Source organism: Aaosphaeria arxii (assembly GCF_010015735.1).
Source record: "Aaosphaeria arxii CBS 175.79 unplaced genomic scaffold BU24scaffold_2, whole genome shotgun sequence".
Classification (NCBI taxonomy): Eukaryota; Fungi; Ascomycota; class Dothideomycetes; order Pleosporales; genus Aaosphaeria; species Aaosphaeria arxii.
This window is the reverse complement of record NW_022983475.1, coordinates 3,203,546-3,230,696: the sequence shown is the minus strand read 5'-3', so window position 1 is coordinate 3,230,696 and position 27,151 is coordinate 3,203,546. Positions and strand designations below refer to the sequence as shown.

General features: G+C 50.9%; 10 protein-coding genes and 1 non-coding gene across 11 annotated transcripts; 5 read left to right on the top strand and 6 right to left on the bottom strand.

Annotated features, from left to right (window-relative positions):
- Nucleotides 1-747: 747 nt before the first annotated feature.
- On the bottom strand, nucleotides 748-2,629 carry BU24DRAFT_406296 (uncharacterized protein; the record flags this gene model as incomplete). The annotated part of the gene is made up of 4 exons (XM_033525756.1): nucleotides 748-1,899; nucleotides 1,954-2,289; nucleotides 2,352-2,501; nucleotides 2,615-2,629. The coding sequence occupies 4 exons, from the start codon at nucleotides 2,627-2,629 to the stop codon at nucleotides 748-750; spliced, it is 1,653 nt and encodes a 550-aa protein (XP_033387995.1).
- A 1,580-nt stretch (nucleotides 2,630-4,209) lies between these two features.
- BU24DRAFT_419272 (Cu,Zn superoxide dismutase-like protein) lies at nucleotides 4,210-5,639 on the bottom strand. Its single transcript, XM_033527176.1, has 3 exons — nucleotides 5,417-5,639; nucleotides 5,199-5,333; nucleotides 4,210-5,083 (listed from the first exon to the last, which is right to left on the bottom strand). Exons 1-3 carry the CDS (start codon nucleotides 5,508-5,510, stop codon nucleotides 4,581-4,583), a joined length of 732 nt encoding a protein of 243 aa, XP_033387994.1. The 5' UTR covers nucleotides 5,511-5,639; the 3' UTR covers nucleotides 4,210-4,580.
- A 179-nt stretch (nucleotides 5,640-5,818) lies between these two features.
- On the top strand, nucleotides 5,819-6,922 carry BU24DRAFT_489567 (50S ribosomal protein-like protein L13). The gene is made up of 2 exons (XM_033533648.1): nucleotides 5,819-6,022; nucleotides 6,174-6,922. The coding sequence occupies exons 1-2, from the start codon at nucleotides 6,002-6,004 to the stop codon at nucleotides 6,681-6,683; spliced, it is 531 nt and encodes a 176-aa protein (XP_033387993.1). The 5' UTR covers nucleotides 5,819-6,001; the 3' UTR covers nucleotides 6,684-6,922.
- Nucleotides 6,923-7,077: 155 nt separating this feature from the next.
- BU24DRAFT_448099 (uricase) lies at nucleotides 7,078-8,799 on the bottom strand. Its single transcript, XM_033530862.1, has 3 exons — nucleotides 8,327-8,799; nucleotides 7,623-8,263; nucleotides 7,078-7,548 (listed from the first exon to the last, which is right to left on the bottom strand). The coding sequence occupies exons 1-3, from the start codon at nucleotides 8,461-8,463 to the stop codon at nucleotides 7,424-7,426; spliced, it is 903 nt and encodes a 300-aa protein (XP_033387992.1). The 5' UTR covers nucleotides 8,464-8,799; the 3' UTR covers nucleotides 7,078-7,423.
- Nucleotides 8,800-9,056: 257 nt separating this feature from the next.
- On the top strand, nucleotides 9,057-14,065 carry BU24DRAFT_419269 (cytosolic regulator pianissimo). The gene is made up of 3 exons (XM_033527175.1): nucleotides 9,057-13,047; nucleotides 13,100-13,263; nucleotides 13,329-14,065. The coding sequence occupies exons 1-3, from the start codon at nucleotides 9,529-9,531 to the stop codon at nucleotides 13,576-13,578; spliced, it is 3,933 nt and encodes a 1,310-aa protein (XP_033387991.1). The 5' UTR covers nucleotides 9,057-9,528; the 3' UTR covers nucleotides 13,579-14,065.
- BU24DRAFT_124530 (uncharacterized protein) lies at nucleotides 13,626-14,278 on the bottom strand. The gene has a single exon (XM_033520933.1). It carries the CDS (start codon nucleotides 14,020-14,022, stop codon nucleotides 13,672-13,674), a length of 351 nt encoding a protein of 116 aa, XP_033387990.1. The 5' UTR covers nucleotides 14,023-14,278; the 3' UTR covers nucleotides 13,626-13,671.
- Nucleotides 14,279-16,173: 1,895 nt separating this feature from the next.
- On the top strand, nucleotides 16,174-18,547 carry BU24DRAFT_124508 (ATP-dependent protease-like protein). The gene is made up of 2 exons (XM_033520932.1): nucleotides 16,174-18,117; nucleotides 18,368-18,547. Exons 1-2 carry the CDS (start codon nucleotides 16,448-16,450, stop codon nucleotides 18,396-18,398), a joined length of 1,701 nt encoding a protein of 566 aa, XP_033387989.1. The 5' UTR covers nucleotides 16,174-16,447; the 3' UTR covers nucleotides 18,399-18,547.
- A 936-nt stretch (nucleotides 18,548-19,483) lies between these two features.
- Nucleotides 19,484-20,542, top strand: BU24DRAFT_406290 (uncharacterized protein; the record flags this gene model as incomplete). Its single annotated transcript, XM_033525755.1, has 1 exon — nucleotides 19,484-20,542. The coding sequence occupies one exon, from the start codon at nucleotides 19,484-19,486 to the stop codon at nucleotides 20,540-20,542; it is 1,059 nt and encodes a 352-aa protein (XP_033387988.1).
- A 1,112-nt stretch (nucleotides 20,543-21,654) lies between these two features.
- BU24DRAFT_t11 lies at nucleotides 21,655-21,736 on the bottom strand. Its single transcript has one exon. It is a non-coding gene; the product is annotated as a tRNA-Arg (tRNA).
- A 241-nt stretch (nucleotides 21,737-21,977) lies between these two features.
- BU24DRAFT_124365 (ser/Thr protein phosphatase-like protein family) lies at nucleotides 21,978-24,342 on the bottom strand. The gene is made up of 2 exons (XM_033520931.1): nucleotides 23,819-24,342; nucleotides 21,978-23,767 (listed from the first exon to the last, which is right to left on the bottom strand). Exons 1-2 carry the CDS (start codon nucleotides 23,989-23,991, stop codon nucleotides 22,069-22,071), a joined length of 1,872 nt encoding a protein of 623 aa, XP_033387987.1. The 5' UTR covers nucleotides 23,992-24,342; the 3' UTR covers nucleotides 21,978-22,068.
- Nucleotides 24,343-24,385: 43 nt separating this feature from the next.
- BU24DRAFT_419264 (RCC1/BLIP-II) lies at nucleotides 24,386-26,830 on the top strand. Its single transcript, XM_033527174.1, has 2 exons — nucleotides 24,386-24,562; nucleotides 24,749-26,830. The coding sequence occupies exons 1-2, from the start codon at nucleotides 24,469-24,471 to the stop codon at nucleotides 26,350-26,352; spliced, it is 1,698 nt and encodes a 565-aa protein (XP_033387986.1). The 5' UTR covers nucleotides 24,386-24,468; the 3' UTR covers nucleotides 26,353-26,830.
- Nucleotides 26,831-27,151: the final 321 nt, after the last annotated feature.

Genomic DNA, 27,151 nt, shown 5'->3' with positions numbered 1-27,151 from the left:
GCGAGCGAGATCGGTGTGTTTAGTTTTTGGATGTGTAGATTTACGTTGTGTTTAGTTTAGTGAATGTGGGTTGTAAATACGATTAGATACGAGCGAAGAGGCTATGATTATTTTGTGTGCATGCACGTATGTATGTTATGTTCATGGGAAAAAAGGTATTTGCTTTCCAAATCGTTTGTAGATTATGCTTTCTTTCCCCCTCCCAATTTCCCAAGTAATACAGGTCCGGATAAGAAATATTCGATCCGAAAACCAATGGGCACACATGCAAACCACCAAGTACAAACGATGGGGACCGGATGGGGTCTATAACTGCTGCGGACGCTCAACTCGACAGCCCGGCTGTAAAGTACAGGAAAGGAAAGAAAGACGCCGAATATAACGTTAATATATGCTGCTGGGTCGGAGCAAAGTAGAAAGGAAAGGGAAAAGCAGAGGGTGAAAATGATGATGCTCGCTGATAAACATATCGGACATTATGACCAGAAAGGTGGACAGAAGAAAAGGTCTGTAGCGGCAAAGCTAGAATCTCCCCGAGCCGATAGAGAAACGCCAACGAACGGCAACCATGTCGTGCGTAGTAGAACCAGAGATGGAAATCTTGTAAATGGTTTGTTGAAATGATCATGACGAGGAGAAGGAAAAGCAAAAGGGCGTGCGCTCGTGAGAGTTTCGTGCCGGGTATCTCTAATCTATACTTCTTTTATCCAGACCTAAAAGTAGCAAATAAACATTAGCCTCTCTTCCTCATACATATTCAGAAATTTCGATGCTGGGAGTGAGAGGAGGAGGAGGATTGGAGAAGTTCTCGTTAGGGACATCAAGGTTAAGCCATACCTCCATCTTTGCCATATCCGAATTCTCCTTCCTAGCCATGCTCTTGGCTGTCTGGATAGCCATATCCAGATCGTCCTGGTCGGCCATGGTGATCATGTCACCATCATCGCGTATCTCGACCTTGAAGTTCTGGCGGAGGCCGAACTTCTCACGTATTTGTTGCACAAACTCGCGCATCGTCTTGTTCTGGTCGATGAAGACGTAGCGGGTGTCTCCTGCATGGACCTTGACACGAATTTTCATCGCTGGCTCTCGCTCCCTGTCGCTGCGACGGGAGGTAGCAGAACGAGCAGGCGACCGTCTTCGGGTCTTTGAACGAGACACCATCTCAAAGTCAGCATCGTCAACGTCGCTTCCGTCATAGTCATCCTCCTCCTCCTCTTCATCGATGTACATCGGCCTAGAGTTCTTGCCCTGGCGAGATCTCGAGTAGGCAGGCCTGTTTGATCGGGGCTGATACATGTCGTACACATCGTCGGCGTAGTCCTCCTCGATATCATCGTCAGAACCACGACGCCGAGGCCTCTCGCGCTCGTCACGTCGGCTGCGGGTGTTCGAACGGGACGGTGCTGGTCGCTCTGACATGGATCGCTGTGTGCCCATACGGCGAGGGGCATCCTGGTTGCCTTGATCGAACGCAGCTCTGCCGAGATCAAGAGGTCGCGGCTTGGGACCACCGCCGCGAACAGACTGTGCGCGCGACATCTGGCCACCTTCCTGGGCACCGCCCGAATTCCTCTTGTCCGACTCCGGTGGTGGCGTAGGGGGGAACATGTTACGGTTCATAGGCGGCTCAGATTGTTGTCTAGCCCTGCTCTGGAGATTGGGTTTGACGAGGTTCGTGGCGGCGTACGAGACCTTGTCTTCGGGTCGGTCGTCCTTGGCCGGGGTTTCGCCCATCTTCTTGATCTCAGACCCGGCGAATCCAGTGAATGCGTTCGCACGATCCGAGGCAGCGACCAAGCGTGCCTTGCCGAGATAATCCTTAGTCTTCAAGTTCTTGACCTTTGCTTCGTTGGGGCGGTAGACAATGCCGACGGGGATAGAGAAGACAGTGTAACCCTAAAAATGGTATTTAGCATGCAATTCGTGTCTGAAAGGCGTGAGACAACCTACCTCGGCTTCCTCGCGAATGGCTTCGTCGATGACTTCGTGGTCCGGAACGACCTTCTCCTTCGCAGCAAACGACAAGTCCTGCATACCAGCATCCTTCTGCTGGAGGTAGATGTAGCACAGGCCACGGTTGAACAAGACCTCGCACGAGTACAATTTGAATTTCAAGCCCAATTGCTCATAGTCGATGTTGTTGTTTCCACGGAGGTAGAGAAGGGTGTCGTTGAAGTTGGCCAGGGCCTCCTCGAAGTCGCCCATGAGGAAATTCGAGACACCCTGCTGGAAGTAGGCTACGGCGAGGTACTGGTCCAGCCGCACAGCGCGCTGGTAGCAGTCGACCTGGGAACAAAGAAGTCAGCGAACGGGCTCTAGCGGTCGCACCCGGTGGTAGCGAAGCTTACCGCCTTCTCATGCTCTCCCAACGTCGCATGGATGACACCGCAGTTGAATAGAATTTTGGAGGTATCGGAGATGCCGTCAAACTCCTTCAATGCCTCTTCGAAGTCGTTGCCGTCGTAGTGGGCGAGGGCTGCCACCCAGGTTTCGATTTCCTGCCCCGCACGTTAGTGTGATGGTCCCGCGTAGTCGGATGGAGTCAATGAGGGGAGTGCAGTGGATTTTGGAATGTAGCTTGAGTAAAAGAGTAAAAGAATGGCTCGCATACCTGCTTGAGAGACATGACGAAGGAATTTGCAAGTTACCCGGCAGTATGGTGTCGTCAAGTCTCGAGGGAATGGTGTTGAGGGAAGGTGAGTACGGCTTTCGGTTCCGCCGTACTTGTATTACTGAGGGATGGGGCTGGTTTTCTTTTGGAGTGCGCCCAGATGCTAAGATATGTTGTCTACTGGATCTCCTGACAGGATTAGTTGGGTAGCCGCCGGGGCTTCTTTAGCGTCAGAGGATGCGCGGTGAAAGTGATTAATCGATGTGGCGTCGAGTATGGTAGGATTATTATGGGGGAGGCCAGCCTGCGGGGGGGGGGGGATTTAGATGGCGCGTGAGGACGTAAAAGAGGGACAATAGAGGGCGCAACTCTTAATGATCGTGGATGAGGGTGAGGTTGAGTAGATTCAAAGTGGAGAGAGAGAGAGAGAGAGAAGGAAAAGAGAAAGAGGAAAGAAGGAGGGAAAGTAGAGGGAGGGAGGGATTAGGGAACAGGAATAGGAATTGGGAAACCTTGTGAATCGTGTGGGCGGTTGGAAGGGTAAGGGTAAATGGGAAGAAGGTATGACTACTGGGTATGGGAGGGTATGGGATGGCTGGACCTGTGAAGGACTGGGCTGGTTACATCTGGGACAGACTGGGACAGGCTGGCACAAGCTTGGACTGCGATGGCACAGGATGGCACAGGATCTTTTTAGTGTTTTGTTACTTGGATAGGGAAAGTCAGGGCAAGTCAGGGCAAGACAGGTTAAGTCGGGTAAGTCGACATGTCGATTCGGGTGGGTTGATCAGAAATCTGAGTCTCGTTGTGTTCCAGGATGAGGGAGTTGCCAAGTCTCCATATAACCCCATCTACCCCCTCTGATTGGCTGTATGGGGTTGATAGACATGGATGGCTATGGGTGGTCATGGGTGTCAATGGGTGGTAATGAGTGGCTTTCCCCTTGTATACACACTACACACTACATACACATACACTACAACCACGACCATCAACTACACCACATCCACGGCGCTTCATCCCTCCTTCTCTGCCGCCCAGCCGAACTCTACTTTCCCTTTCGTCAATAGTCACTATCATTTAATAGAAAATAGCTACCACATTCGTCATGCTAGCAGCTCATTGGGATCACTCCTCCGTCGTATTGTCTACGCCCTGCATGCCATACTTAGGTACATGTGCTGCACCGTACATTAGGTAGGTATCTAGGTACCACGCCACATCTATCCAATATCCAATATCCAATGGATGGCACCACCAACGACTGATACTCTTCACTTCTCTCTCTCTCTCTATGAATCAATCGATGAACTCTCTTCACGTCGGACTTTCTCCCGTTTCGCTTCACTACGTCAACCCCTCGATCGGCGCTGCGCTCTTCTCCTCTTCCACCCGAGCCAGCTCCGGCGGTGTTTGAGGTCTGTTACATGACTTTGTCCACGACACCACATCCACGTGATAGAAACATCCTGCACCCACTCACCATCCTCAATCCACCCTCACCACCCCGGTGAGGCATGAATGCATAAGCCTGGGGCTTTCGCGAAGCCACTGCCATTCCCTTCTGTTGCATGCCAATTCTCTCCCCTCATGCACTGCCTGTTTCGGCCTGAATTCAAGCCTCGTCTCCCAAAAGCCATGGCACGTCTCGAATAATGGCCGTTCTCACGAAAATTAAGACAACCCCTTCAATCATCACGCTCATTCTCCATCCTCGAGTCTCTTATCATTGAAATCTCTAACTACTCTCTCTTGAGCTCCTTGACCTCGAAAGCTTGGTATCCATCTACCGCTTCACATTTGGAATCATCCAAACCTCCTGCAGCTGGCTGCCGGCAGTTCACCACCTACCGTGCAGAAACCCAGGTTTGTATCTACGAGTATGTACTGCGGTACCAGGTACGGTACGGTACGCCACGGTAGGGTACTGAACGGTATGGACATTAAACTTGTGTCTGCATCTCCCTCATAGCATGCCACGCCCGACTTGCTCTTCCCGCTCCTGCCATACCGTTTTCCCGGAACATGAGCACACCGTTTTGTTGTTATCCCACACGCCTGCACTCCGCGCAATCACCCCCACGAGCGTGTCAGCATCGTTTTTGTCGAATTTCCCATCCTGCTGCCTCGCTACCACAATGCTGCGGCCGATCATCTCCCAGATCTGAATCGGCCTGTCCAGGAACACGGATCCGACGCCTCCCTTTCCCACCTCGACCGTCCCGAACACGCCCCGACCCAGCTTGCCTTCTTGCGTCTTGAGGCCCTCCCAGATCGGCCCCGTAGACTCTGGGCCCTGGGAGATGTCTCCCCGCTCGCGAACCGTCGCGTGGTACGTACCAGGAGACAGCCCTTTGATGCTCAGATCCACGATGGTGACGTCCTGTGCGACCTGCACCATGCGGACTAAACCCCGCACCTTATTCTGCACCTGAAGAGAGTGCGTTTCCAAGATGCATACCGCAGCACCTGTAGATCATCCTGTTAATAGTCTACCAACAAAATGAAACTGGCACACGAATAATATTTGTGCAATTCTCAATAGTGGATTGCGCTTGGTTTGATGCTCGGTAGGTAGACTCACTATTTGACCTGCCGCTTCCACGGAGAATGGCGTCACGGCCGGTGTCCTGAATGGCAGCAACAATGGCCGACGGCGATGCAGTGCCCTCAATTGACACGAGCTGATCTTGAAGACTTGCTGTGACTTTGTTGATACCTGTGCCTTTTACGTCAGAAACGACCCTTTTACAAGTGCAAGCTACGTGATGCACGCGATCAGGAACAAAAGTGCTGCCCCACCATTGAGCTTGTACAGCGAGCCAGAGATGTCTTTAATGCATGACTCGCAGGTCATTGGCACCGCAAAGGTGGTCTCGAAAGGAGGTATTGTCATGATTGCAATGTGCAGCTTTCAGAGGAAGTCGAAGTCGTCGTTGTTGTACAGGATACGGAGCTCTTACATCGTCAAAAGCTCGAATATCATGTCATCGCTCTCTGGACCCTTACCGGCTTTGAAATCATACCCTCTAGGCTGGCTCTTAGGGCGGGGGGAGACACCCGGCTCGGTGGTCGGTCTCGCGCGTGCGCGCGTTGATTTGCGGCGACCACCGAGAGGCCAGCACCAGCAGGAGCAGTATCCACGTGACACGCTCGCCGCGGAAATTATCCTGCCAAGCGTCTCAAACTTCAATCTTTCGACGACACAGCTTTGTCCTGTCAATTGACGAAGATCACCATTCCTTCCCGCCCCCCTCTCCACCACCGCATCCTCCGAAACCCTCCCTTTCAAACACAATCTCGCAGCGGATCTTCCCCTCGAAGAACGAAAAAGTGAAAACGACACCGGAACCTTAAAACCAGGGCCATTGGGCCCCTCGAAACACCATGTCTCAAGTCGTTGGCAAAGTGCGTTCACCCACCTATTCACACCCCAGATCTTCCGGACTTTCCTCCCCTTCCCCCTCCACCACCTCAATTGCACAATCCCACAATCCCACAATCCCCATCTCCCCAATCCCCCCCCTCAACCCTCCAACCAACTAACCCTCACCCCCAGACCCGCCTCGCCTACGCCCGCTCCTGGCACCTCATCGACATCGGCTCCGACCCCCGGGCCCTCGGGCGCATCGCCTCCTCCATCGCACAAGTCCTAATGGGCAAACACAAGCCCATCTTCGACCCGTCCACCGACTGCGGCGACTACGTCGTAGCCGTCGACTGCGCCAATCTCCACACCACCGGCAAGAAACGCTACCAGAAGCTCTACCGCACGCACACGACGCGGCCGGGCTCCCTCAAGGAAATCAACATGGACCGCATGATTGCGAAGTGGGGGGGCGGAGAGGTGCTGCGGAAGGCGGTGAGCGGGATGTTGCCGAAGAATAGGCTGAGGAAGGAACGGTTGGGGAGGTTGAAGACGTTTGAGGGGCGGGGGCATCCGTATGGCGAGAATTTGGTGGAGGTGAGGTTGGGAGGTGGGTTGGGGATTGTGGAGCATGAGGGGGTTAGGAGGACGTTGGGGGAGTTGAAGGAGGGCGCGGAGAAGAAGGCGGCGCCGGAGTCATGATGGATGGATGGTTCATGATGGGTTATGTTGTTGGGGAGGGGAGAGTGCTTTGCATATATGTTATGGCATGACGGAGTTTATACCACACCACGCCGCCCATTGTCCTTTTTTGCACCCTCTCGCATTTTCGTTTTTATACATGTATCACTGTAAACTAGGTAGATCATCACTACACTACCATGTACAATTTCCAACAAAAAGAAAGGATAAATTCACGAATCACAATTGAAAGTACAGCCATTGGTCCTTGAGAGCACAGTTGTCTCCCGTAGAAAGAACAAGAGTAAGCTTCGTCTGACATGAGGGTTCTGTTGAATGTCGATTGCATAAGATTCAACGGCAACAACAAAGCAAGGGGAGACGACGCTCTCCCCAATGTAGGGACTTCACACCCGTTTCTCATACGATATATACTATACTACCGTCGCTTAAAGCCAAACAATTGAACACGCACGGCAAATCAATCACAGATATCCCAACATGCGCTACGGATGACACAGTACCGCATAAACGAATATTCACATTCCCGAGATCCAAGGTTCAAAAAAAAGGGTTATATTTATATCAGCAAACTACGTCTTCACAGCATGGGATATATAATCGCTTCGTTTATATGTTAAAAACAACAAGATAAGAAGAAATCGTCGTCATCGTCGTCTTATGACATAATAGAAGGAAGAATAATTCGTCGTAACGCGGTCTGGTCGTTGTTTCTCTTTTCTAGTGGTACGAGAAGGTGTTTATAGCTTAGATTTAGGGCCCTTGCGGACGACTGTGCATTGGATGAGGCCGTTGGGGTCCGATTGCGGGGCGAAGACCGTGGCGTCTTTGCCTGTGTTTTTGAGGCCTTTGTGCCAGCTCAGGTCTAGAGGAAAGTAGATATGTTAGTTTCTTGTTTCCGGGTTGGGGATATTATACGAGGGAGGAGGAGAAACTTACCAATCTCGAAGTAATGCTTGTTAGGCAGCGCGTAATCGACCGCCTCGACCAACGGCACCGCAGCGAGGATCTCGTCGCACATCTTGTACATAGTCGCCTGGACGCTGGCACTATCGTCCTTCGCGAAGATGTCCAGGGTAATATCCCTAGCAGCCTGCCACGCGGCATTGAAATCCACCTTCTTCACCTCCTCGAGGCTCTTGAACAATTTCCACTGCCATCCCGCCTCGATCTCCGTGCTGAGGATGCGGTCCCAGGTCTCGGGGAGGCGCGTGTACTCGTCGCGGTGAAACCCGTGGAACGCAGACCCCGTGCTCTTCAGCACGAGCAGCTTCTCGATCTTCGAGCGGATGGAGACGCCCTCGCCCTCCCTGGTCACGGACTCGACGACGCGGATCTCCTCGCCGTCGCGGTAGAAGGAGTGCGGGTGCGGCTTGCCGTCGACGGAGAGGCGCGTCCAGCGGTGCTGGATGATCTTGACGTGCGCGGCGTGGATGTGCGGGTACGTGTTGATGAAGTGGTCGCCGAGGACGGCGGCGAATTGCTCCGGAGGGCTGATCGGGTGCTGCTTTGCGAGGATGTAGGTGGTTTGCTTTTGCGTGTCCGTCGCGACGACGACCGAGTTGTCGGCTTTGGTGTAGCTGTGTGGAGGAAATGTTAGTTAGGTTGTTGGCGATTCTGTGCGGGGGAACAGGTGTACGTACGAGGTCTCGATGTCTCCCTCGAGGAGAATGCGGACGGTCTGCTCTATGACGGTGTGGACGCCCGTCTTTGCGTCCTTCTCGACCTTGTAGAGGCGGACATTGTCCTTGCCGTAGCGTGCGTAACCAAGCTGGGACATGATGCTGCTGGTATCAATGCGAGGATAACGTAGATGAAAGCACACGAAAGTTGCTGTCTTTTGGTGAGTAGGAGGTCAGAGAGCGACTGAGACAGCACGAAGGAAGCTTAGGAAGCTTTCGTAAGAAGCACGAGGAGTAGAGGGAGTGTCTGGGACTGGAGGGAGGAGAGATAAGGTCAGTGAGGAGGGATACGCGGGCGATAGTTATACAATTTAGCTATGGTAGCTGTGGGACGTTATCAGCATGGACACTGGCGGAGGCGGCCGAGATGTAGCGGCATGTTTTCTTCTCCCAGGAGCTGTGTACACGGCCATTTGATGAGCGATCAATGGCTCGATGAAGCTTTCACACGCATTGGTGGATCTGCTATGCCTGGCTATCGGCGGTTTCCGATGCTGAGCTTAAGGGTAAGGTCCCAGATCCCCTCGTGTGATTGGCCCATAGACGCTCTCACGTGATATCAATGAGTACCTCGAGTCCGAGGGATTCACTGAAGCACAGGGAAGAACGGAAATGGTGCGGATATGCTAGACTCCATATCTTAAATATCAGGAGAGATTTTTATTTTGAAGAAACGGTATCGGAGAGGAGAGAGCCGTAGTCGTAGTTGCAACGGCACTGTGTACACTTTTGTAGTTGCGGCCGCCGTCTCCCACTTACTACCTAGGTTGGTAGTGATGCTGCAGCACGGGCCGAGTCACCGTTGTGTAGCGACCAGACGACGTCCCGTCCCAGATGTTGGCCTAGGCTTGCTACAGCCAGCTTCAAGCGTCTGCGACCTCACTTGGACCCTTTGATACTCCGCAATTGCTCTCTGCCTTGGCTTACATTCATTCCCTGCCGTATTGCTTCACCTTACACGCTCTCTACGGCCCCGCTGTGCGCCCGTTTGACCGCCCTGTCCATATTCGCGACCGCCACACAGCCCCGCCTACCACCATCCCACGAGTACATCCCACGATACGTCAACGTTCATTACGACAGCTCATGAGGAAGGGGGAGGCTTCTCCTGGAGAGATTCCGGCATGCAATGCGGTTAGCACATACGCCGCCCAGTCAATCTCATGACGCCCCCAGCGCGCTCTACAAACCAAGGCGACGCGCCATCCGCCGACCAACCCACGTTACTTGCCCCCGTGCGAAGTAGAGATGGCCGCTCTCTCCCCGCAGCTGCCTCCAGCATCATGGCTGGCTCGAGGAGCGGGGCCTCGTATGCCACGACAGGTGCTGCTCCTGGGAGCTTCAGCTCGCAGCTCAGGCCTTTCCCAACCCACGATGGCAGACTTCGGCCAGACTTCGATACGCATGCCATCATCGTTGGCGATGACCGCTCGACGACCACAGAGGAGAGGCAAGCAGAATTGCAAGACCAGATCGAGAAAGAGACGAAGATAAAGATTGGATCCGAGAACCTTCTGGAGGCGCTGAATATGAAGAGCGCAAAGCAAGCAAAAGAACAGCGACTCGAGGTGGAGCGCCAGCTCAATATATCCAACAGCAAGCTTGCACATCTCAAGTCGGCACTGGAGGCCGAGAAGCAGAGGGCGAAGGATATCAAATCGCCACCGGCGGATGCACAAAGTAGGTTATCGTACCTTTTCCGCCGCAATCTGTCACGTTCCCCCTCCCGACATGTTATCAAGAACGACGAGGACGAGGACGAAGAGACGGAGTCACCAAGCTTCGTGCTGGTTGAAATACTGCAGGCCCTAGAGCGGGATGGAATGCAGCCGGAGTATTACGTTGAAAGGGCGAATGCTCTAGTGGACTTGTTCAAGCGGCATCCGACGCTGAAGTACGATCTGGCATGGTCTATATTTGGATTGAGGATGCAGACGATGCTTCTCAGTGAGAGTCGAGAGGTGGTGGCGGCTGCATATCGAGTAATGCGATATGCAATCACAGATCGGAAGTCGTTACAAATCATCAGAGGACTTCATACCGATTACCTTGTCATTCTATCATTGGTTAAGGAAAGCAAAGTGAGCGTGGAACGCGAACAAGCTATGAAATTCGTCAGAGCATTCTTGGATGTCAAGAATGGTGTGGAGGAGATCTCGCGCGCGGTCGTTCGTATCGTTGTGGCAGTAGCCGAGCATACAGACGATCGACTGAAGAATATCGCGATCCTTACCCTGGCGGAAATCCTGGTCAAAAAGCCCCAATTGCTCGCTTCTGCTGGCGGCATGGGCACTCTTACCGATGCCCTGGGTGAGGCTAACTATCTTGCGGCGGAAAGTGTAGGGAGCACTTTCTTATACTTGCTTGACACGCCACGACGCCGGAAGTTTTTGAGATCTGGCCATGAATTACAAATGCCTTTTGCGATATTCACCGATGCGGGAGCAATATATGGCTCAACACACGAAGACAAGTTGAAAAGGAATGCCGACCTCATTGCAAGCCTGCTTCGCAGTTGGCCTGGATTGCTGGCTTTATGTGCGAATGACTTCCAGGCGATCAAATCGCTTCTTCTATCACTCCAGATTCCCACACCACATGTTCGAAAAACTCTTTTGGAGCTATTATACGACATTTTACGCATCAAACCCCCATCATGGTCATCATCTTTCCTCGCAGGTCGACGACTGACCACGTACGGCCGTGTTACCAATCTCAAGAACCAACCTGCAAAGGGATCAACGGAGACAAGTACAGACGATGGAACCAACAAGTGGAATCTTATGGAGCACTACGTTGCCGTCGTTCTAGCAGTTTTCCTACATGCGGGTCTTGTACCAGCTTTGTTGCGTGCTGAGGAGGATCCATTAACGCTTACACTGCAACGACAGACCACGCTTCTGCTCGGAGAGGTACTGAAGATGGCGAACGAATTGCTACCTCCATCGTGGAGTGCTGGACTTCAAGTCTTACCGCAATTACTACACTCCGCTGCTAAGTGGGGGAGTGAGGACAGATTCAATGCCATCGGAACTATCTACCAGGTGGACAGCGTCAACAGGACCCTCTATAGATCAGGCCCGGCCACTACATACACTACCAAAACGACTCTAGCGACTGATGGCGTTTCTGCCAGAAGGGAGACAGATCCGAACAAGTCCCAGGCGGCAATGCAAATGGACGAGGCCTCGTTCAGGGCTCTGATGGTGGACACCCAGGTCCTCAATACAGTCAATTTCACTAAATGGCGATGGGATCTGATTCCGAACATCCTTGATGGGCCTCTTCTAAATGCGAAACGACTCGATGAGGCTATGAAAGCTACGAAGTTCGTGCATCGCCTCCTTGGATTCTACAGACCCTTCAAATGGCGCTTCTCTGAAGTCAAGAACACAAAGCCAAATCAGCGTTATGTTCGCATAGGGTGTTCATTGCTCAATACCTTGCTCCAAAATCCGGAAGGTGTTCGCTATCTCAGTGAAAGCAAATTCATTCGACAAGTTGCGGAGTGTCTATCTCACTTTGACAGAATGAGTGGATTGACCTCCGAATCCCCGATGTTCCAGCGAGAACGCATGAATGAGACCTTGACATGGGGCTACTTCGCACTTCTGGGCGCTCTCACCAAAGATCCAAAGGGTATTCAAATCCTCGAGCGTTGGAGAGTGCTCAATATGTTCTACCACATCATTGAGCTGAATGACCGTGACGACCTGATTCGGACGCTTCTCAACAACATGGATTATTCACTGGACGGACACCTTCGCATTATCATTTCCAAAGCAATGACATCGTGTTCGAAAGACATACGCATATTCTCCACGAGACTACTACGCAAGTACGCTACGAAGCCAATGCAAGATCCCGACTCAGCCTCCATCGCAGAGTGGGCAATACGATTGCTAGTCACGCAATTGTACGACCCAGAGGTTGAAGTCTGTGAGGTTGCCATCAGGATTTTGGAAGAAGCATGCAATCAGACGGAATCACTCGAGTTTGTTGTCAAATGCCGTCCAGCGCTAGATCATTTGGGCGAGATTGGTGCTCCGCTCCTGCTTCGATTCTTGTCAACCTCAGTCGGTTACCATTACTTGGATGGATTGGATTATATTACAAGAGAAATGGACGATTGGTTCTTAGGTCGAAATGACTCGTATGTCGCGCTCATCGAGGCTTCCATGGCTCGAGCACTGGCCAACATTCCTGAGAAGCCACACGGTTTGACTTCCATCGATGATGCACCGGAGCATCTTGAATACGGCATTGTGCCTCCACACTTCTATCGAGAGCTCACTCGAACGAAGGAAGGGTGTAAGCTTCTCGAACAGAAGGGCCATTTCGACGAATTCGTGACGACCCTTGTCGACTTTGCCATGGAGAATGACGATGCCGAGACGATTTTGAAAGTAAAAGGCTGCCTATGGGCGATTGGCAACGTTGGATCGATGGAATTGGGTGCTCCTTTCCTTGAAAAGACGGATGTAGTGAAATGGGTGATCAAGATCGCGGAAACCTCAGAAGTCATGTCACTACGAGGCACGGCATTCTATGTCTTAGGTCTCATTTCTAGGAGTTTGCATGGTCAAGAGATTTTGCTGGAGTATGGATGGGACGGGGTCGTGAATGAGTCCGGCGAGGCTCTGGGCTTCTGTCTTCCATTGGACTTCAGGAAGCTCTTCCAGGTACGTATCTTCGTGCATCGTTTTCGCCATTCATCTTACTCACGATTTACAGATTACACCTTGGACAGCAAAGCCAGAAAACATGAGTCTGAGGCGCAAGGCTGCTGTCACAATTGCCGTCACAGACAATGATCCGGTCAATGCACGAATCCTCAAGCTGGCCACCGATTTGGGCAATACTGTCCTTGCCAAAAAGGCGGCCAACGACTTGCAAGCGTAAGCGAATTTTCTTTTAGTTTAGCACGACGATTATGACATGATATTGATTTCAATCCCAATAGTATCAAGCTCAAGAAAGCGCCCGGATTCACGAAGTCAGCTATGTTCCACAAAGTCATGCAAGTGCTCGAAGCGCATCACTTCCGCCTCCCCGTGTGTCGCTTCGTTCTCGACCTGTTCGACAAGCGTGTACTGCGACAGATCGTTCTCGATGAAGAGGATGATGAGGATGACGGCGACGATGGCGAGGGTTCGGATAGCAGCGAGAGCGATTCCGAAGACGAGAACGGCCCTGCCGGCCAAGCATACTGAATTGATATCCTACTCACTCACGAAAATCTCGCATGGGTAAAAGCTGGACGGGGGTGCCTAAGGAACGGATAGACCTGGAGGAGTTAATTTTGGTCAAAGTCCCGGCGTCATGGTAAGATTTGTAACACTTTTTCTCTTTCCTAGTTTTTTGTACGATACCGGGAGCTGGTGGGGCGGCTTTTGAGCGTTCATCTTCCCTGGTTCACGTCCATCCCTCTCTCTCTCCCTCTTTCTCTTTTTTGCTCTTCTCGTCTGCGGCAGAGGTCTACATATATTTCGCAATGAGCCGTCTGGGACGGGGGACCGTAACGAGGAAATCACACTACGCATGCAAAAGCACTTGCTCACCATGAAGATACTTCGACGATGAAGAGGGAACGAAAATACGGGCAAGCAGAGCGTAACATAGAGGAAAAAAAATATCATCATCAAGTATCTATCCATCTGTCCACAAGTTCTTCAAATATATCAACCACACCGACCATTCGGCTACACTACGAACATGTACATACATACACTAGACCGTGCTAGCCTCACGCGGAACATACCATCACTCCTCGCTTATTGTACACTCTTCTAGGAAAAGCCTGGGACTTCGAGCATCCCATCCTGGCTGCAGCCTCACAGAGAATATGTACCTAACCACCTACCTAGGTATCTATCATAGGTACTAATCACTAATAACCTTACCATTATAGACAAGCTACTCCCCGTGACCGCAACAACGAACGGCAGCCGGACAAACAAGGGGACAACGTACAGCGGTTCGAATAACTGGATTGGAACAGTGGTGATACCATCAGGGTCCGAATTCAGTGGCTTTCCCACCTATGGCGAGCTAAGCACCGGCTTGTACAACGGTTTGAGGCGAAGGAAGGAATGGTGGGAAAGGGAACATGGCTTTGTTAGGTATCTTGGTTGATTGGTTGGGGTTGCAAAACGTGTGTATTTTTCTTTAGGGATGGGAGACCTGCTTGCCTCCGAAGGTTTCGTTTTGTGGGTAGTTAATGAGGAAATCGTGTGTAATTGGATGCAGAGACTGTGTAGAGGATGCGTACTCTAAGGATGAGTGTATTGTGTGATGCCGTTGCGGCGACGAGAGGCGCGCGCTGATTGGTCGCGCGGTGCATGATCGATGACGCTTTGAAGTTTGCTGCGGCGGCGCGTCTTTTTGTGAACGAACGGGAACGAGTTAAACTTGTTTTCTGCTTGATAACATAATATAACCACTTGACTATATATTTTGTAATAAAAAGATCACGGTGAAGAGTAATCATTATTGGTATTATTGTCTATTCAAATTGTATCGTTGTAGCGCTAGTTGTTCATGGTGAATCAATTACATGATGATTTTGCGGAGGATGGGAGGTTCCGTGATTACTTGATATGGGCTGGGCTTGGCGTGACGACGGGGAAGAGTGGAGGGAAGTTGGGCCGATTTGGGATGGATGACTAGATTTGAGACATGATTAAACAACTATGGGGGTTTTGGTTTTATTGATTTTCTTTGATTGGGGGTGATAGAAGTGGGTTTGCGTGGTTGTTATGAGGGAATGGTATGGGGTAAATATGGTACGAATTCGATGTACGGAGTTGGATGTAAGAAGATGCAATTCTTTGTACGACATAAGGAGACGCACATGTACCTCGTGGAAGAAGATAAAGATGCAAATGCAAGTAATCAGAAGTAATTTGTACGAGTAATGTATTGCGTGCACTGTGTAGACCGTGATTAGTATGGAGATGAATGGTGGACGATGGACAGCGATTCGCTCGATAGGTAGAGTAACATCGAGAGAGACGAAGATCGAGCATTCGGTAGGCGAAACAGGCATAACAGGGCATAGACAGGTGGAATAAGCGGAACAAGCGAAACATTTCACCATTTGATTACGAGGTCTACTAACTTACTACTAGTTACTACCACCACAATAGTTACCCTCTCCCCGGCTGTCTCCTCTTACATTCTCTTGCCGTTAATTGACCCAATTCTATTCGTAACATCCTGGAACTCTTGGTTTCTTTACCAGAGCGGGATTCATAGGATTCTGGACTCTTGTCTTGTCTGACACAGTACGAGACTATGAGACTACGAGTAATCCTGACCCTTGACATCCCGCCAGCCCCAACTCACCAAAATACATCTCATCGCCGATCCCTCATACCGGTCATAGACTCTTCCACCCCATTGACCTATATTTCTTGTCTCGTGCTGGTTGCCAATATGGCTCGGTCCGTAGCAACTTTCATGTCGTCGACGATTTCCACTCCTGCTCCTGTTCCTTCTTTTACTCCACTACTCCCGCCTGCCACTGTTGCTACTACAATTACTGCCAACTTCACGGCTTCCTCCTCCTCCTCCTCTTCCTCTCCCTCCCCTCATCCCGCTTGACTGTCTAACAATATCTAATCTACGGCCTCTCAACCAATATTACAGTCTTTTCTATTCTTCCTGCTTGCAATAATTGTTATACACCACCAATTTTATACTTATATTGTCCGCTCGCCAACATTTATCGTCCCCGAACACCTGCTCCCCGTTACAAAGACCCTGTCCCGCCTCTGACGACAGAGCCTGTCCTACATTTGCTGTCGCATCATCTCCGCAGTTTCCACTACGCACCACAACAACTACATGCTCTCTGTCTTCAATCTTCCGGTCCTCTCTGGCTTTCTCGAAGCCTAACAGGTTACTCGCGGAACTTTAGAGCACCTTGCGCACCCCTCCGCTGCAGTTCGCGTTTGCTGCATCTACTCTCCCCGCATCGCACCCAATCACCATCTTGCGACCGACCAACACTCTCGCGCAACGCGGACCACACACTCTACATGGATATTAAGTCCACAAGATTGATATAAGATTACCTGGATGAATCAATACAGGCAGAAATATTCCCTTGCACAATCTGGAGAGCTGGCTCATCGCAAATCCATACCACCATCGAAATTGATGGTCGGCCATGACTTCTCCCAAGAGTTCAAGGACCAGCCTGCTCTGGATCCTCATGGCGATGCCAGACAGCTGGTCCGTCTGGTGCAGTGCCGCTCTTGCTCAAAACCTCTCAGTGCCCCGGTAACTCTGCCATGCGGTCACACGACATGTCGAGCCTGTCTTGCTCCCACTCGCCCCCGCGACAACATCTCTTACCCGAACACGCCGGATCGACAATATGGCATCACCTGCAAGATCTGCGACGAGGAATACCCCACGGTGGAATGTAGCGCGGACGTTACCCTGACCAAAGTCATGGAGGTGGTCAAGCAGACGATAGCGCGTGTCCAAGATACGCCAGAAGCACCCGTGTGTGTTCTAGAGGAGATCCCCGTATCCGAGGATGACGTACACGATTCGAATGACGAGAAGGAGTTGACTTCTTATCAAGGTCACCGCAAGGAATTTCGTGGCGGCCGATTGCATGCGACCTTCCAGATGGCTTCAGATGGGGAACTACGCTACAATTCAGATGTACAATATCGTGCATCGCCATCAGATGCTCAGATTCATGCACATCTAGATGCGGAGCTGTTCAACGGACTTCGTGAAGCGGCGCATAGTGAGCTGGACTGTCTTGTCTGTTACAACATGATGCTCGACCCCACCACGCTCCCATGTGGACACACGTTCTGCCGACACTGTCTAGTTCGGGTCATGGATCATAGTAGTATATGTCCTATCTGTCGAGCAGGCATTCATATCCCTCCTATTGCTATCCAGAACTATCCAAGCAATGGTCGGCTCGTTGCTCTCCTTAAGAGCTTGTCTCCAGAACATGTACAGGCACGCGTGGAAGCTTTGGAATCCGAAGAAGACAACAGCGAAGGTGCCCTCAGCACTCCGTTGTTTGTCTGCACCTTATCTCTCCCGAACACGCCCACCTTTCTGCACATCTTTGAGCCGCGGTACCGCTTGATGATGCGCCGCTGCATGGAAGGCAATCGGCGATTTGGGATGGTCATGTACAACCGTTCCTCCGCCCCACAAGGTGACCTTGGCCCAACGTCCTTCCTCCAATACGGAACGATGCTCGAGATCATTAATCTCGAGCTTCTTCCCGATGGTCGAAGCTTTGTCGAGACACGCGGTGTTAGCCGTTTCCGCATCAAAGCGTACGGCCAGCTTGATGGATACTATGTGGGCAATGTCGAGCGGGTCGACGATGTTCCTATCATTGAGGAAGAGCAGCTAGAACGACAAGAGGTTCTCGAAGCTCAGGCTTGGGCAGATGCCTATGTTCTGGAGAACCCACAGGATCCTCGGACACCTGAGAACTTTCCGGGCTTGCTTTCAACTGACGAACTGTTTCGCCGATGCATCGGTTTCGTCGAACAAATGAGTCAAAGGAGCGCCCCATGGTTAAGCTCCCGCATCGTTAACGTATACGGACCACCTCCGGACAACCACAAGACATTCCCTTTTTGGTTTGCGTCCGTGTTACCAATCGCGGAAGAAGAGAAGTATCGACTTTTGGCTACGACCAGAGTCAGAGAACGGCTGCTAATCGTCTATTCGTGGATCAAGAGGATAGAAGGCCAGAGATGGTGAGTAGAGTCCTCCGCCCATTGTTCTCCCAGCGAGCCTTTTTTATGTTTCTTGTCTGTGTGACCACTTCTTCTTGCAAGATCAGCGTTGCTTTGTTGCACGTCAATTCGTGGACGGGTCATGCTAAGCTCCAGACAAGATAAACTATCCACTATCAAGAGAAGTCACTGTGACCATCGGGTTATCAGGAGACCACCGCTACCTCGGAAGATCACATTCGGAATTGCAGCTAACATTACACCTCATCAGGCCTTCTGGGAACTCTTGCAGCATCCTGTGACTCGTAGTAGCCATTTTGGCCATATACATCTCGACCGTCAGTAGTCGACAGCCTTCAGTATCTGTCTAGTCTTCACATTTCAGGGTCATCTTGGGCCCAGTCCTCCAGCCTCCACTATTTTTCCACACCAGCGGCTCCAAGTTGTAGAGCACCACTTCCTGCAATCTTTCCTGCACGAGGTCTGCATTTCCAAAAGGCGTTCTAAATTTTCATCTTCGTTTTATATATTTGCTTGAGATGTGGGTTGTTTTCTCACTCTGTTAGATACCTTGTTGCCATTGGGGAGCTTACCCCAAATATGTTCGCGTCGATTCCCCGAACACTGCCAGGTGTTCATGTACCTATCCTTCTTCTTCCATGTTCTTACTTTTTTTTCATCTTCCTATGGACGGAATGCCACTCTCGGCATGCAGCATGCGGGAGTAGGAGCACAGGAAGAAAAAGGAAGATGAAAAGATTATTTTTATCGCCGGAGCTAGCCGGCCACCACCACAACACACACAACTACTGCCTTTGCAGAGAGAAGGAAAGCAAAGTGCATTTGGGATATCCGCGACCTAGCGACACACTAGCCGGCATGAGATTTGCGAGGAGACGATGAAGGGGGGCACAGGATTCTCTGTTTCTAGATCGAGAATTGCTGTGTCCTCGTAGGCGAAAGTATTGAGAGAGAGCTTGGGATTTTTTTCAAGAATGGGAAACCCGTCTTCTAGTTCCAATGAATCTAATCTTACATGTTCTTTTCAAACAATTTGTAAAGTGAACTGTGTCTGCTACTTTTGATATGTGAATGATTATAAAATTGATCACGTGTCGCGCCAGTGAGGTCACCAAAGCTCCCCCGTCCTGCCAAGCCCGCGCGGAGCTCCATCTTCCTTCTCTCTACTTACACTTTCTTCAATTGACCTCCGCAAACGCAGCGCGCGCGGCGATTCTCTCTCTCTACCAGAAAACTTTCCACAAAACTTCCTACCACATAACAACACACCACATCCACATCCACATCCACGTCCCCACCCACCACACACCCGCACTCGCGAAACCTCATAAGAAAAACCAAATACCCCAACAACCACCTCTCCACAATGTCCTTAGCAGACTACCTCGCGAAAAACTACCTCACCGCCGACACCGACGCCTCGAAGAAATCCTCCTCCTCCAGCAAGAAACGCAAGCGCAAGCAAAAGGACGCCGGACTCCTCATCGCCGACGACGACGACGGCTGGAAGCGCCGGGGCGGCGGCTCCTCAGACGACGAAGATGCGCCCACGATCGTGGGGTCCACGGCCGGATTATCTCTCTCTGGCGTGAAGAAGGCGAAGAAGAAGAAGGGGAGGAGGGATGGGGATGAGGGTGCAGGGAAGGGGTACACGACGTTCGGGGTCAGCGCGCCGAGTCACGCGGCGCAGGTTGCTGCGGACGAGGAGGCTGCCGCGGCGGCGGACAGGATTATCAGTGATGCGGTTGCGGAGAGGCGGCGCGCGGGGGAGGAGGAGGATGCTGCGCCTGAGGTTGTAGACGGCAACGGTGGGGATGGGGGATTGGTGATGGAGTCTGGGGCGCGGGCGGGGCTGCAGACGGCGGAGCAGGTGGAGGCGGCGGTAAGGAAGAAGGAGGATGCGGAACGGAGGGATGCGGAGGCCGCGATGAGGGAGAGGGGCGCCGCGGCGCAGGAGACGATATATAGGGATGCGAGTGGGCGGATTATTAACGTTGGGATGAAGAGGGCGGAGGCGAGGAAGAAGGCGGAGGAGGAGGAGAGGAAGAAGGTTGAGGGGGAGAGGGCGGCGAGGGGCGATGTGCAGAATGCGGAGGCGGAGAGGAGGCGGGAGAGGTTGAGGGACGCGAAGACGATGAGTTTTGCGCGCGGGAAGGACGATGTGGAGATGAATGAGGAGATGAGGGCGAAGGATCGGTGGAATGATCCCGCGATGGGGTTCTTGAAGGCGAAGAAGAAGGGGAAGAGTGTTACCGGGAAGCCGTTGTATCAGGGCGCGTTCCAGCCGAATCGGTATGGGATTCGACCTGGTCATCGGTGGGATGGCGTGGATAGGGGCAATGGGTTCGAGGGCGAGTGGTTCAAGGCGAGAAATAAGAAGGCGAATAGGGAGAATCTGGAGTATGCGTGGCAGATGGATGAATGAACTTGAGGCTGTGAGGAGCGAACGAACAGACAGGCAGCACCCCATCTTCATCTTCAAAGTTCTTGTAACCTTTCCTTGCGGTTTCATTCGTTTTTGCATAGCGTGGCGTGCTCTCATGGTTCGATACCTTAAAATGGAATTCTCTTGTCTTTTCTCTCCTACAAATACATATACATCTGGCATGGTGAATCAATCTATCAACCAACTGCATTACTATTGTCGAGCAAAGTTCTCATCTATCGAAACTAGCTCTAGTGATCAGATCTATGTCCCCTTTCTGTCGTCGCGTCAATGGTGTTAGGTAGATGCACACATGCAACCACCCTGATTTTATAAGATCCATACATCTATCTGACAGTATGAAGGCATAATATCCTATAACGAACGATCAATGTATCAGTTACTCTAAGCCATCATTTGTTTCTTAGCCCCTGTTCACTGGCCATCGGTCTGTGCCCGTCTTTCTACATGATTGCCTACTCCCTCACTGATGCTTTCATGCTACATAAAAGTAAATTATTAAATTTAGTAAATATTTAATAGCTACTTGCTGGATCTTATAAACGATTCAAGGGAAGTATAAGACAGTAAGGTAATAGGGAGATTTTTGAACAATTATAAGATGATTTGTTTTATATGATATTAACAAAAATGAACTAGGTGAGAGGAAGTAGTGGAAGAACATGTAAACAGATCAACACATACATGGAAATAAAGATAAAGATCATAATTAAATGATCAGATGTTAGAAAGAAATAGAAGAACAGTAGGATTGAAAGAGTTTATAGACTAGATGTATTTGTATATCATTTGGTTTCCTTTCTATCTTTGGTAGGTATGTATGTACGTATGCTCGTTGGAATAAAAAAACAGTTAGGCTATCTTTTATTCCTTCCTTAGGACTTTGTTATAAGAGATCATTGATACGTGTACGTGAGGAGACAGAAGACAATCTTCTAAATAAAAAAAATGTAGGTAGGGAGACATGGCAGCATAGCAGCATAGCAGCCACCCATCTCTACCCTGACCCTCGAAACACTCCCAGCTAAACGTTCTAGTCTACCAGAGCAGCAAGCAAAAAACTCGAAGACAAAAAAGAGCAAAAAGAAAATTGACCGTGCCAGGGGTCGAACCTGGAATCTCTTGATACCACTTTAATCGTAGTCAAGCGCCTTGCCATTGGGCCACACGGCCGATCAACTGTTGTTGTGTTGTTGTTCTTTGATGTTGAACTATACAATTGAATAGTTTATATACCCAGAAAATATGTATGGTGGTCGGGATGCTTGAGAATTGAAGTATAATGCCTCCCCGGTGTACGTACAATTGTGGTTGTGGATACATTAAACGTGCAGATTTTTTTTCTTTTTTGCTAGTGGGGTGGTGGATGGGTGGATGGGTGGGTTTGGGTCGTTAAGCGTAGTCGGTCGGGGCTAAGAACCGTGTGTCTGTCTGTCTATCCCTGATGCATCTATCATCTTACCCACACCAAACCACACAGTTCGGAGCCATATTTATTTTTGTGTTCAGGGACAATCGCCTTCCGTGGCCCAATGCTTCTCGACCCAATCGGTGATGATGTCCGTGACGCTCTTCCCGCCGTCGAAGTCATGTGCGTCTGCGTCCTCGCGCTTCTCGCCTAGGTACTCCAGGGCGAGGAGGATCCACTTGTGGATGAACTCGTTGTACATTAGGTCCACCTTCTCTGGCAGCGTTTCAACAGCAGCCTTGGGGTCGAAGCCCACCGCGGCTTGGATGCAGTTGTCGACGTTGTAGAAGGGGATCTTCGAGTGTTTGGTGTCGTCGCCGTCGGTGCCGTCGTCATCTTGCGTCGTGTAGCCTGGGATGAGGGGCTCGGAGTCGTCTTCGTCGGTGATGACGGTTTGTTCCTCGTTGAGTGCGCGCAGGGCGATGGTGTAGGGGTCGTCGGTGAGCATGTAGGTTCGCATCCAGGAGGCTTCGACCTCGGGGGGTCGGATGAATGTTCGTTCTCCGATGATCATGTTTGCGATCGGGCCTTCGTTGTTCAGGAGGTTGATGACTTTACTCGCGGCCTCGTAGGGCACGTCTTTGATGATTTTGATGTCACTGGTGAAAGGCGATATTAAGAATTTAGTGTCCCTGGTGAATGGGCCTTTGAAAAGATCGAATCGCACGGCACCGGTGTTGGTGATGATGATGGCTTTGGCTCCGTCTTTGACACGGCGGGACTCTTTGATGGTGTCGGGTAAGACATGCTCTTCCAGCCAGGTGAAGATGCTCTCATTGTGAGGATAGGGTCTTCGATTGACCCAGTAATCCTGAGGCGCGCATCCATAGCGGTGATCAAGATTCAGAGACTTCCTGGCCTCGTTGATCTGTGCAGAAACCTTGAGGCCATGTTTCGTGTCGAATGAATCCTTGTCCTTCTTACTGTGATGTCGCAAGGAATATAGGTTGTTGTCGAGATAGAGCCGGGAGAATTTGACGCTCTTCTGTTCTGCAGCTGGGCGATCCTTGGTTCCACCTGTCCTGAGACCGTCAATGGACATGAAGCCAATCGTCTCCATGTAGCGTCCACTTTCTAGGGCCACGGAGTTTCGATCATAGCGCGCATAGTCTCGAATGTGGGAATGACCGCCAAAAAACTGTATGGGGGTGTCCCATTGCGCGGATCGAATGGCGGAATACAAATCCGTGTATTCTGGAGAGCGGATGTCGACATGACCAAACACAACGATCAGATCAACCTCTTCGTCTTTCAGAGCTTCTTTGAACCAGTCTTCTTTGATAGTGTCCTCTACCTTCTGCACCACAGTGTTGTTGGCGTTGCCGGTGAAGTCAAAGATGAATCCAAAAGCAAGAATCCGGATGCCTTGGTTTTTGGTAGTGAATTTCTTGAATCGGGGAGCAAGAGGCTCTAGATTTCCAGTCTCTGGGCTGTAAATGTCAAGATTCGATGCGAGATAGTTGCCTTTAAAATTCGGAACAGTATGCCAGTACTCTCCTTCGGACGAGCTCTTTTTATATAACTCATGATTGCCAGAGCATATCAGGTCGATGTTTTGCTCTTTGGCAATCTCATACGTGAATTTCCCCCGCGGCTTGGAGCTGTCGTAGATGGCGTTGCCCTCTATCCGATCTCCAGTGTCCACGAGGATTAAGTCGGAACCATCTTCGTCTGCTCTATCACGCAAATGTTTGGCAAACGAGATATAATCTCCCCAATCGGCAGAGTAAGAAGGTCTGAATGAAAACGTCAAAAATGAATACGCGCACGGGAAGCAAGGTAATTACTCTTGAAGGTGGCCCCCCCACCAGCCGTGTATATCTGTTGTGTGTAGAAAGTTGAGCTGCGCCCATGGAAGCTCACGCAATGGTGCAGGAATCGGTGAGGGTGCCGAAGGCTGAGCACAGAAAGCAGTACCTGCGAATGAAAGAAGGACTGAGATGGAGATGGCCATAGCCATAATTATATCAAAGATAGGTGAAAGGGCAGCATAAGGGTGAAATCTAGGTGGAATTTAGGTGACCCTAGGCAACGCTATGGTTTAGGTAACAGAGGCAAGGCGATGACGAAGCGCGTTGATCACGAAGACCGTGGTGAAAGTAAGGTGTTAGCTGTTCGGTTACTCTATTGGATGAATACCTCGAAAGAGAAGATTCAGACCGAAACGATAAGACAATAGCACTCTTGTTGTATTGTTGATTGCAACAATAGAGGACCTCGATGGTCAGTGACGTTAGAATAGGCTGACTCAGCGGAGGTATGAACGCGCTGACAGCGCTAACCCTGATTCAAACTTAGCCCAGTATTGTTGACGGACCGAGTCTCTTTTAAGCCCGCGTTCCTGGTCAACTTTTCTTGAGCAGACCACAACAACAAGATATTCGCACCATCACCTTTCTTACTGTGATATCTGCAAATTCATTTGCACGTCTGAAAAATGCCTCCTAAACGTGCTGGATCCTCTCGCGCACCCTCTCGCGCCGCGAGTGAAAAGCCTACTGTCAATGGGACTGCATTAAAGCCAGCAGCTGGTAAGTAGCTTGTGCGACTGGATATCACCACAATCCTTTCAACCGGTTGAAGGAGAATTTCCATCAAAACAGACTCAGTTCCTTTCCAGGAACCGTTTCCAATGACTTACAACCTCGTTCTTTAACGGACTATGGAATATTTCTTTCGCGTCATGACTGCCGAGCTCTCACTGACACATACTCTAGGCCGTGGCCGTCCCAAGAGCACCGAACCGAAGCTCAACGGAACCGCAACGAAGAACGCGAAGAAGTCGGCAACGCCAGCTCCAGCTGAGAAGCCCGATTTGAAGCGCAAAAAGGAAGATGATATCGAGGAGGAGCCTGCCCCGAAGCGCAAGAGGGACGCCACAACTGAGCCAGAATCAAAGCCCAAGAAGGTTAAAACCCAGGCAACCAAAGTTGTGAAGGACACGAAGCCCAAGCCTAAAGGCCCTGTCCGTCGCAGCGGCAAGAAGACCGAGATCAACGCGCTTCGATACACCGAACCTTTGAAGGTTTTCGTCTTTGGCGAAGGAGGCAATGGCGAGCTTGGCTTAGGCGCGTTCAAGAAGGCCAAAGACGTCAAGCGACCTCGATACAATGAGCAGCTAACCAACTTGGATGTTGTGCGCATTGCTACTGGTGGCATGCACGTCATCGCATTGACCAAGGACAACAAGATCCTCACTTGGGGTGTTAACGACAACGGCGCGCTTGGTCGAGACACATCAGCAGCTTCCGTGACGATGAAGGACATGGGCGATGGAGCCGGCTCAGACTCAGATTCGGAAGACGACCCAACTGGCGGTCTCAACGAACAGGAGGCCAACCCCTTGCCCGTATCTGCAGAACATTTCCCTGAAGATACAGTCTTTGTCGACGTCGCTGCTGGCGATAGCTGCTCTTTCGCGCTCACCACCGAAGGTGCCGTCTATGGCTGGGGAACGTTCCGCAAGAACGAGGGTGTTCTGGGATTCACCAGGTCTATCGAAACTGCCCGTACCCCGATCTATATCGAAAGCCTAAAGAAGATCACTGACATTGCTTGTGGAACAAACCATGTGCTGGCCCTCGATAAAGACCAACATGTGTGGGCTTGGGGCAATGGTCAGCAAAACCAGCTCGGGCGCCGTGTGACTGAGCGCTCTCTCATCGAAGCATTACTTCCCAACCGTGTGGGTTTCCATGATAGCTCAGTCTCCCGTCCCAGTCAGCGGATCAGCAAAATTGCTTGTGGCGATTACCACGGCGTTGCCATCGCTACTGACGGACACGTTTGGGCCTGGGGTGCCAACAACTACGCGGAAACCGGATACCCTGACAATGCTGGAGATGACAATGCGAACGTGTCCGCCCCTCAAGTTGTTCACAGCCTTGAGGGTAAGCAAGTCGAATCCGTCGTTTGCGGTTCGCATCACAATATTGCACGAACTGCCACTGGTCAGCTCCTTGCATGGGGACGTTGTGATGGGTTCCAGACTGGTGTTCCCATGGATCAACTGAACGCCATCGATGATGAGTCCATCCTTCTCAAGAGTGGCGGCAACAAGCCTAAGATCCTCATCCAGCCTACAGCTATTGCTGGCTTGGATAGCATTGTCGAGGTTGCCTGCGGTCCGGAGCACACCATTGCCATCAACAGCGAAGGAAGGGCGTATTCTTGGGGTTTCTCTGCCAATTACCAGACCGGGCAGGGCACCGACGATGACGTCCAGCTCCCTACTCTCATTGACAACACTGCTGTTCGTGAGACGAAGCTCGTCTGGGCTGGAGCCGGAGGTCAGTACTCCGTTGTTGCCAGTCGAAAATAAGCCTAGCGTCTTTCGCCCCCTTATATCACCAGATGGATCGTTGTGCTCTAGGTTACAGTTTCACGGAATGATGCATGGTGGCATGGTACCGGAATATATGTTTTGTTTATATACCCGCAAACGAAAATGTCGGGCAGGCGTTATGTTCTTGGTCATGGGTTTTCTTTAGGTTGTGCATAGCGTGGTCTCCTTCTTTTCTTCGAGCATAACGGCTCTTTGCGCATATTCAGCCCTTGCAAGTCCGATTGCATTCGCAGCGCTAGCGTTGAGCCGCAGCTGATAATTTGCTCATTTCATCCCTCAAGGCCTTCTACTGGCGACGATGGATACAGGTTGCTTCAAAGGGCATCAGAGGGCATTTCCTCCATTTCCTCGGAATGAGATTGTAATAGTAGTTTGGTTTTGCTCAGTTCGTCTAGACCATTTCTATGTTATAAACTGGATGTATAACTGAATATACTCCCTCCAACTGATTGAACCTCGAATTTGACTTCTCTCGCTGGTGACCATAGTGACAATAGACATTACTTCCGCTCAAGGTTAGTGTTTGCATGTATTGAACAGACATCCTGCGGTCGGAATACAGCTACAGCTGGCCTAAGAGGAACGTAATTACTGTATCAACTGAAGGCATATGCTCATATTGACCCTCCCACAAAGCCAGGAACAAGAAACAAGCTGGATCCGGCTGTTCTTGCTGGGTAAGTATCCAAAAGCAATCGACTTTTCTTTTCGAGGTGACATCACGCATGCATAGACTCAGTTCGTTGAAAAGTAGGATCATTCGCCAGAAGCGACA

Bases quoted from the DNA above. Each gene is read 5' to 3' on its own strand.
- BU24DRAFT_419272 (XM_033527176.1), bottom strand. From the start codon at position 5,510: ATGACAATACCTCCTTTCGAGACCACCTTTGCGGTGCCAATGACCTGC. The intron at 5,334-5,416 runs GTGGGGCAGCAC...TAAAAGGCACAG, and splicing joins CTCGCTGTACAAGCTCAATG to GTATCAACAAAGTCACAGCA. The intron at 5,084-5,198 runs GTGAGTCTACCT...GATGATCTACAG, and splicing joins TGGAAGCGGCAGGTCAAATA to GTGCTGCGGTATGCATCTTG.
- BU24DRAFT_489567 (XM_033533648.1), top strand. From the start codon at position 6,002: ATGTCTCAAGTCGTTGGCAAA. The intron at 6,023-6,173 runs GTGCGTTCACCC...CCTCACCCCCAG, and splicing joins TGTCTCAAGTCGTTGGCAAA to ACCCGCCTCGCCTACGCCCG.
- BU24DRAFT_448099 (XM_033530862.1), bottom strand. From the start codon at position 8,463: ATGTCCCAGCTTGGTTACGCACGCTACGGCAAGGACAATGTCCGCCTC. The intron at 8,264-8,326 runs GTACGTACACCT...TCCTCCACACAG, and splicing joins GAGGGAGACATCGAGACCTC to CTACACCAAAGCCGACAACT. The intron at 7,549-7,622 runs GTAAGTTTCTCC...ACTTTCCTCTAG, and splicing joins CAAGCATTACTTCGAGATTG to ACCTGAGCTGGCACAAAGGC.
- BU24DRAFT_419269 (XM_033527175.1), top strand. From the start codon at position 9,529: ATGACGCCCCCAGCGCGCTCTACAAACCAAGGCGACGCGCCATCCGCC. The intron at 13,048-13,099 runs GTACGTATCTTC...CACGATTTACAG, and splicing joins ACTTCAGGAAGCTCTTCCAG to ATTACACCTTGGACAGCAAA. The intron at 13,264-13,328 runs GTAAGCGAATTT...CAATCCCAATAG, and splicing joins GCGGCCAACGACTTGCAAGC to TATCAAGCTCAAGAAAGCGC.
- BU24DRAFT_124530 (XM_033520933.1), bottom strand. From the start codon at position 14,022: ATGGATAGATACTTGATGATGATATTTTTTTTCCTCTATGTTACGCTC.
- BU24DRAFT_124508 (XM_033520932.1), top strand. From the start codon at position 16,448: ATGAATCAATACAGGCAGAAATATTCCCTTGCACAATCTGGAGAGCTG. The intron at 18,118-18,367 runs GTGAGTAGAGTC...ACACCTCATCAG, and splicing joins AGGATAGAAGGCCAGAGATG to GCCTTCTGGGAACTCTTGCA.
- BU24DRAFT_124365 (XM_033520931.1), bottom strand. From the start codon at position 23,991: ATGGCTATGGCCATCTCCATCTCAGTCCTTCTTTCATTCGCAGGTACT. The intron at 23,768-23,818 runs GTAATTACCTTG...GTTTTCATTCAG, and splicing joins TGGGGGGGCCACCTTCAAGA to ACCTTCTTACTCTGCCGATT.
- BU24DRAFT_419264 (XM_033527174.1), top strand. From the start codon at position 24,469: ATGCCTCCTAAACGTGCTGGATCCTCTCGCGCACCCTCTCGCGCCGCG. The intron at 24,563-24,748 runs GTAAGTAGCTTG...CACATACTCTAG, and splicing joins TGCATTAAAGCCAGCAGCTG to GCCGTGGCCGTCCCAAGAGC.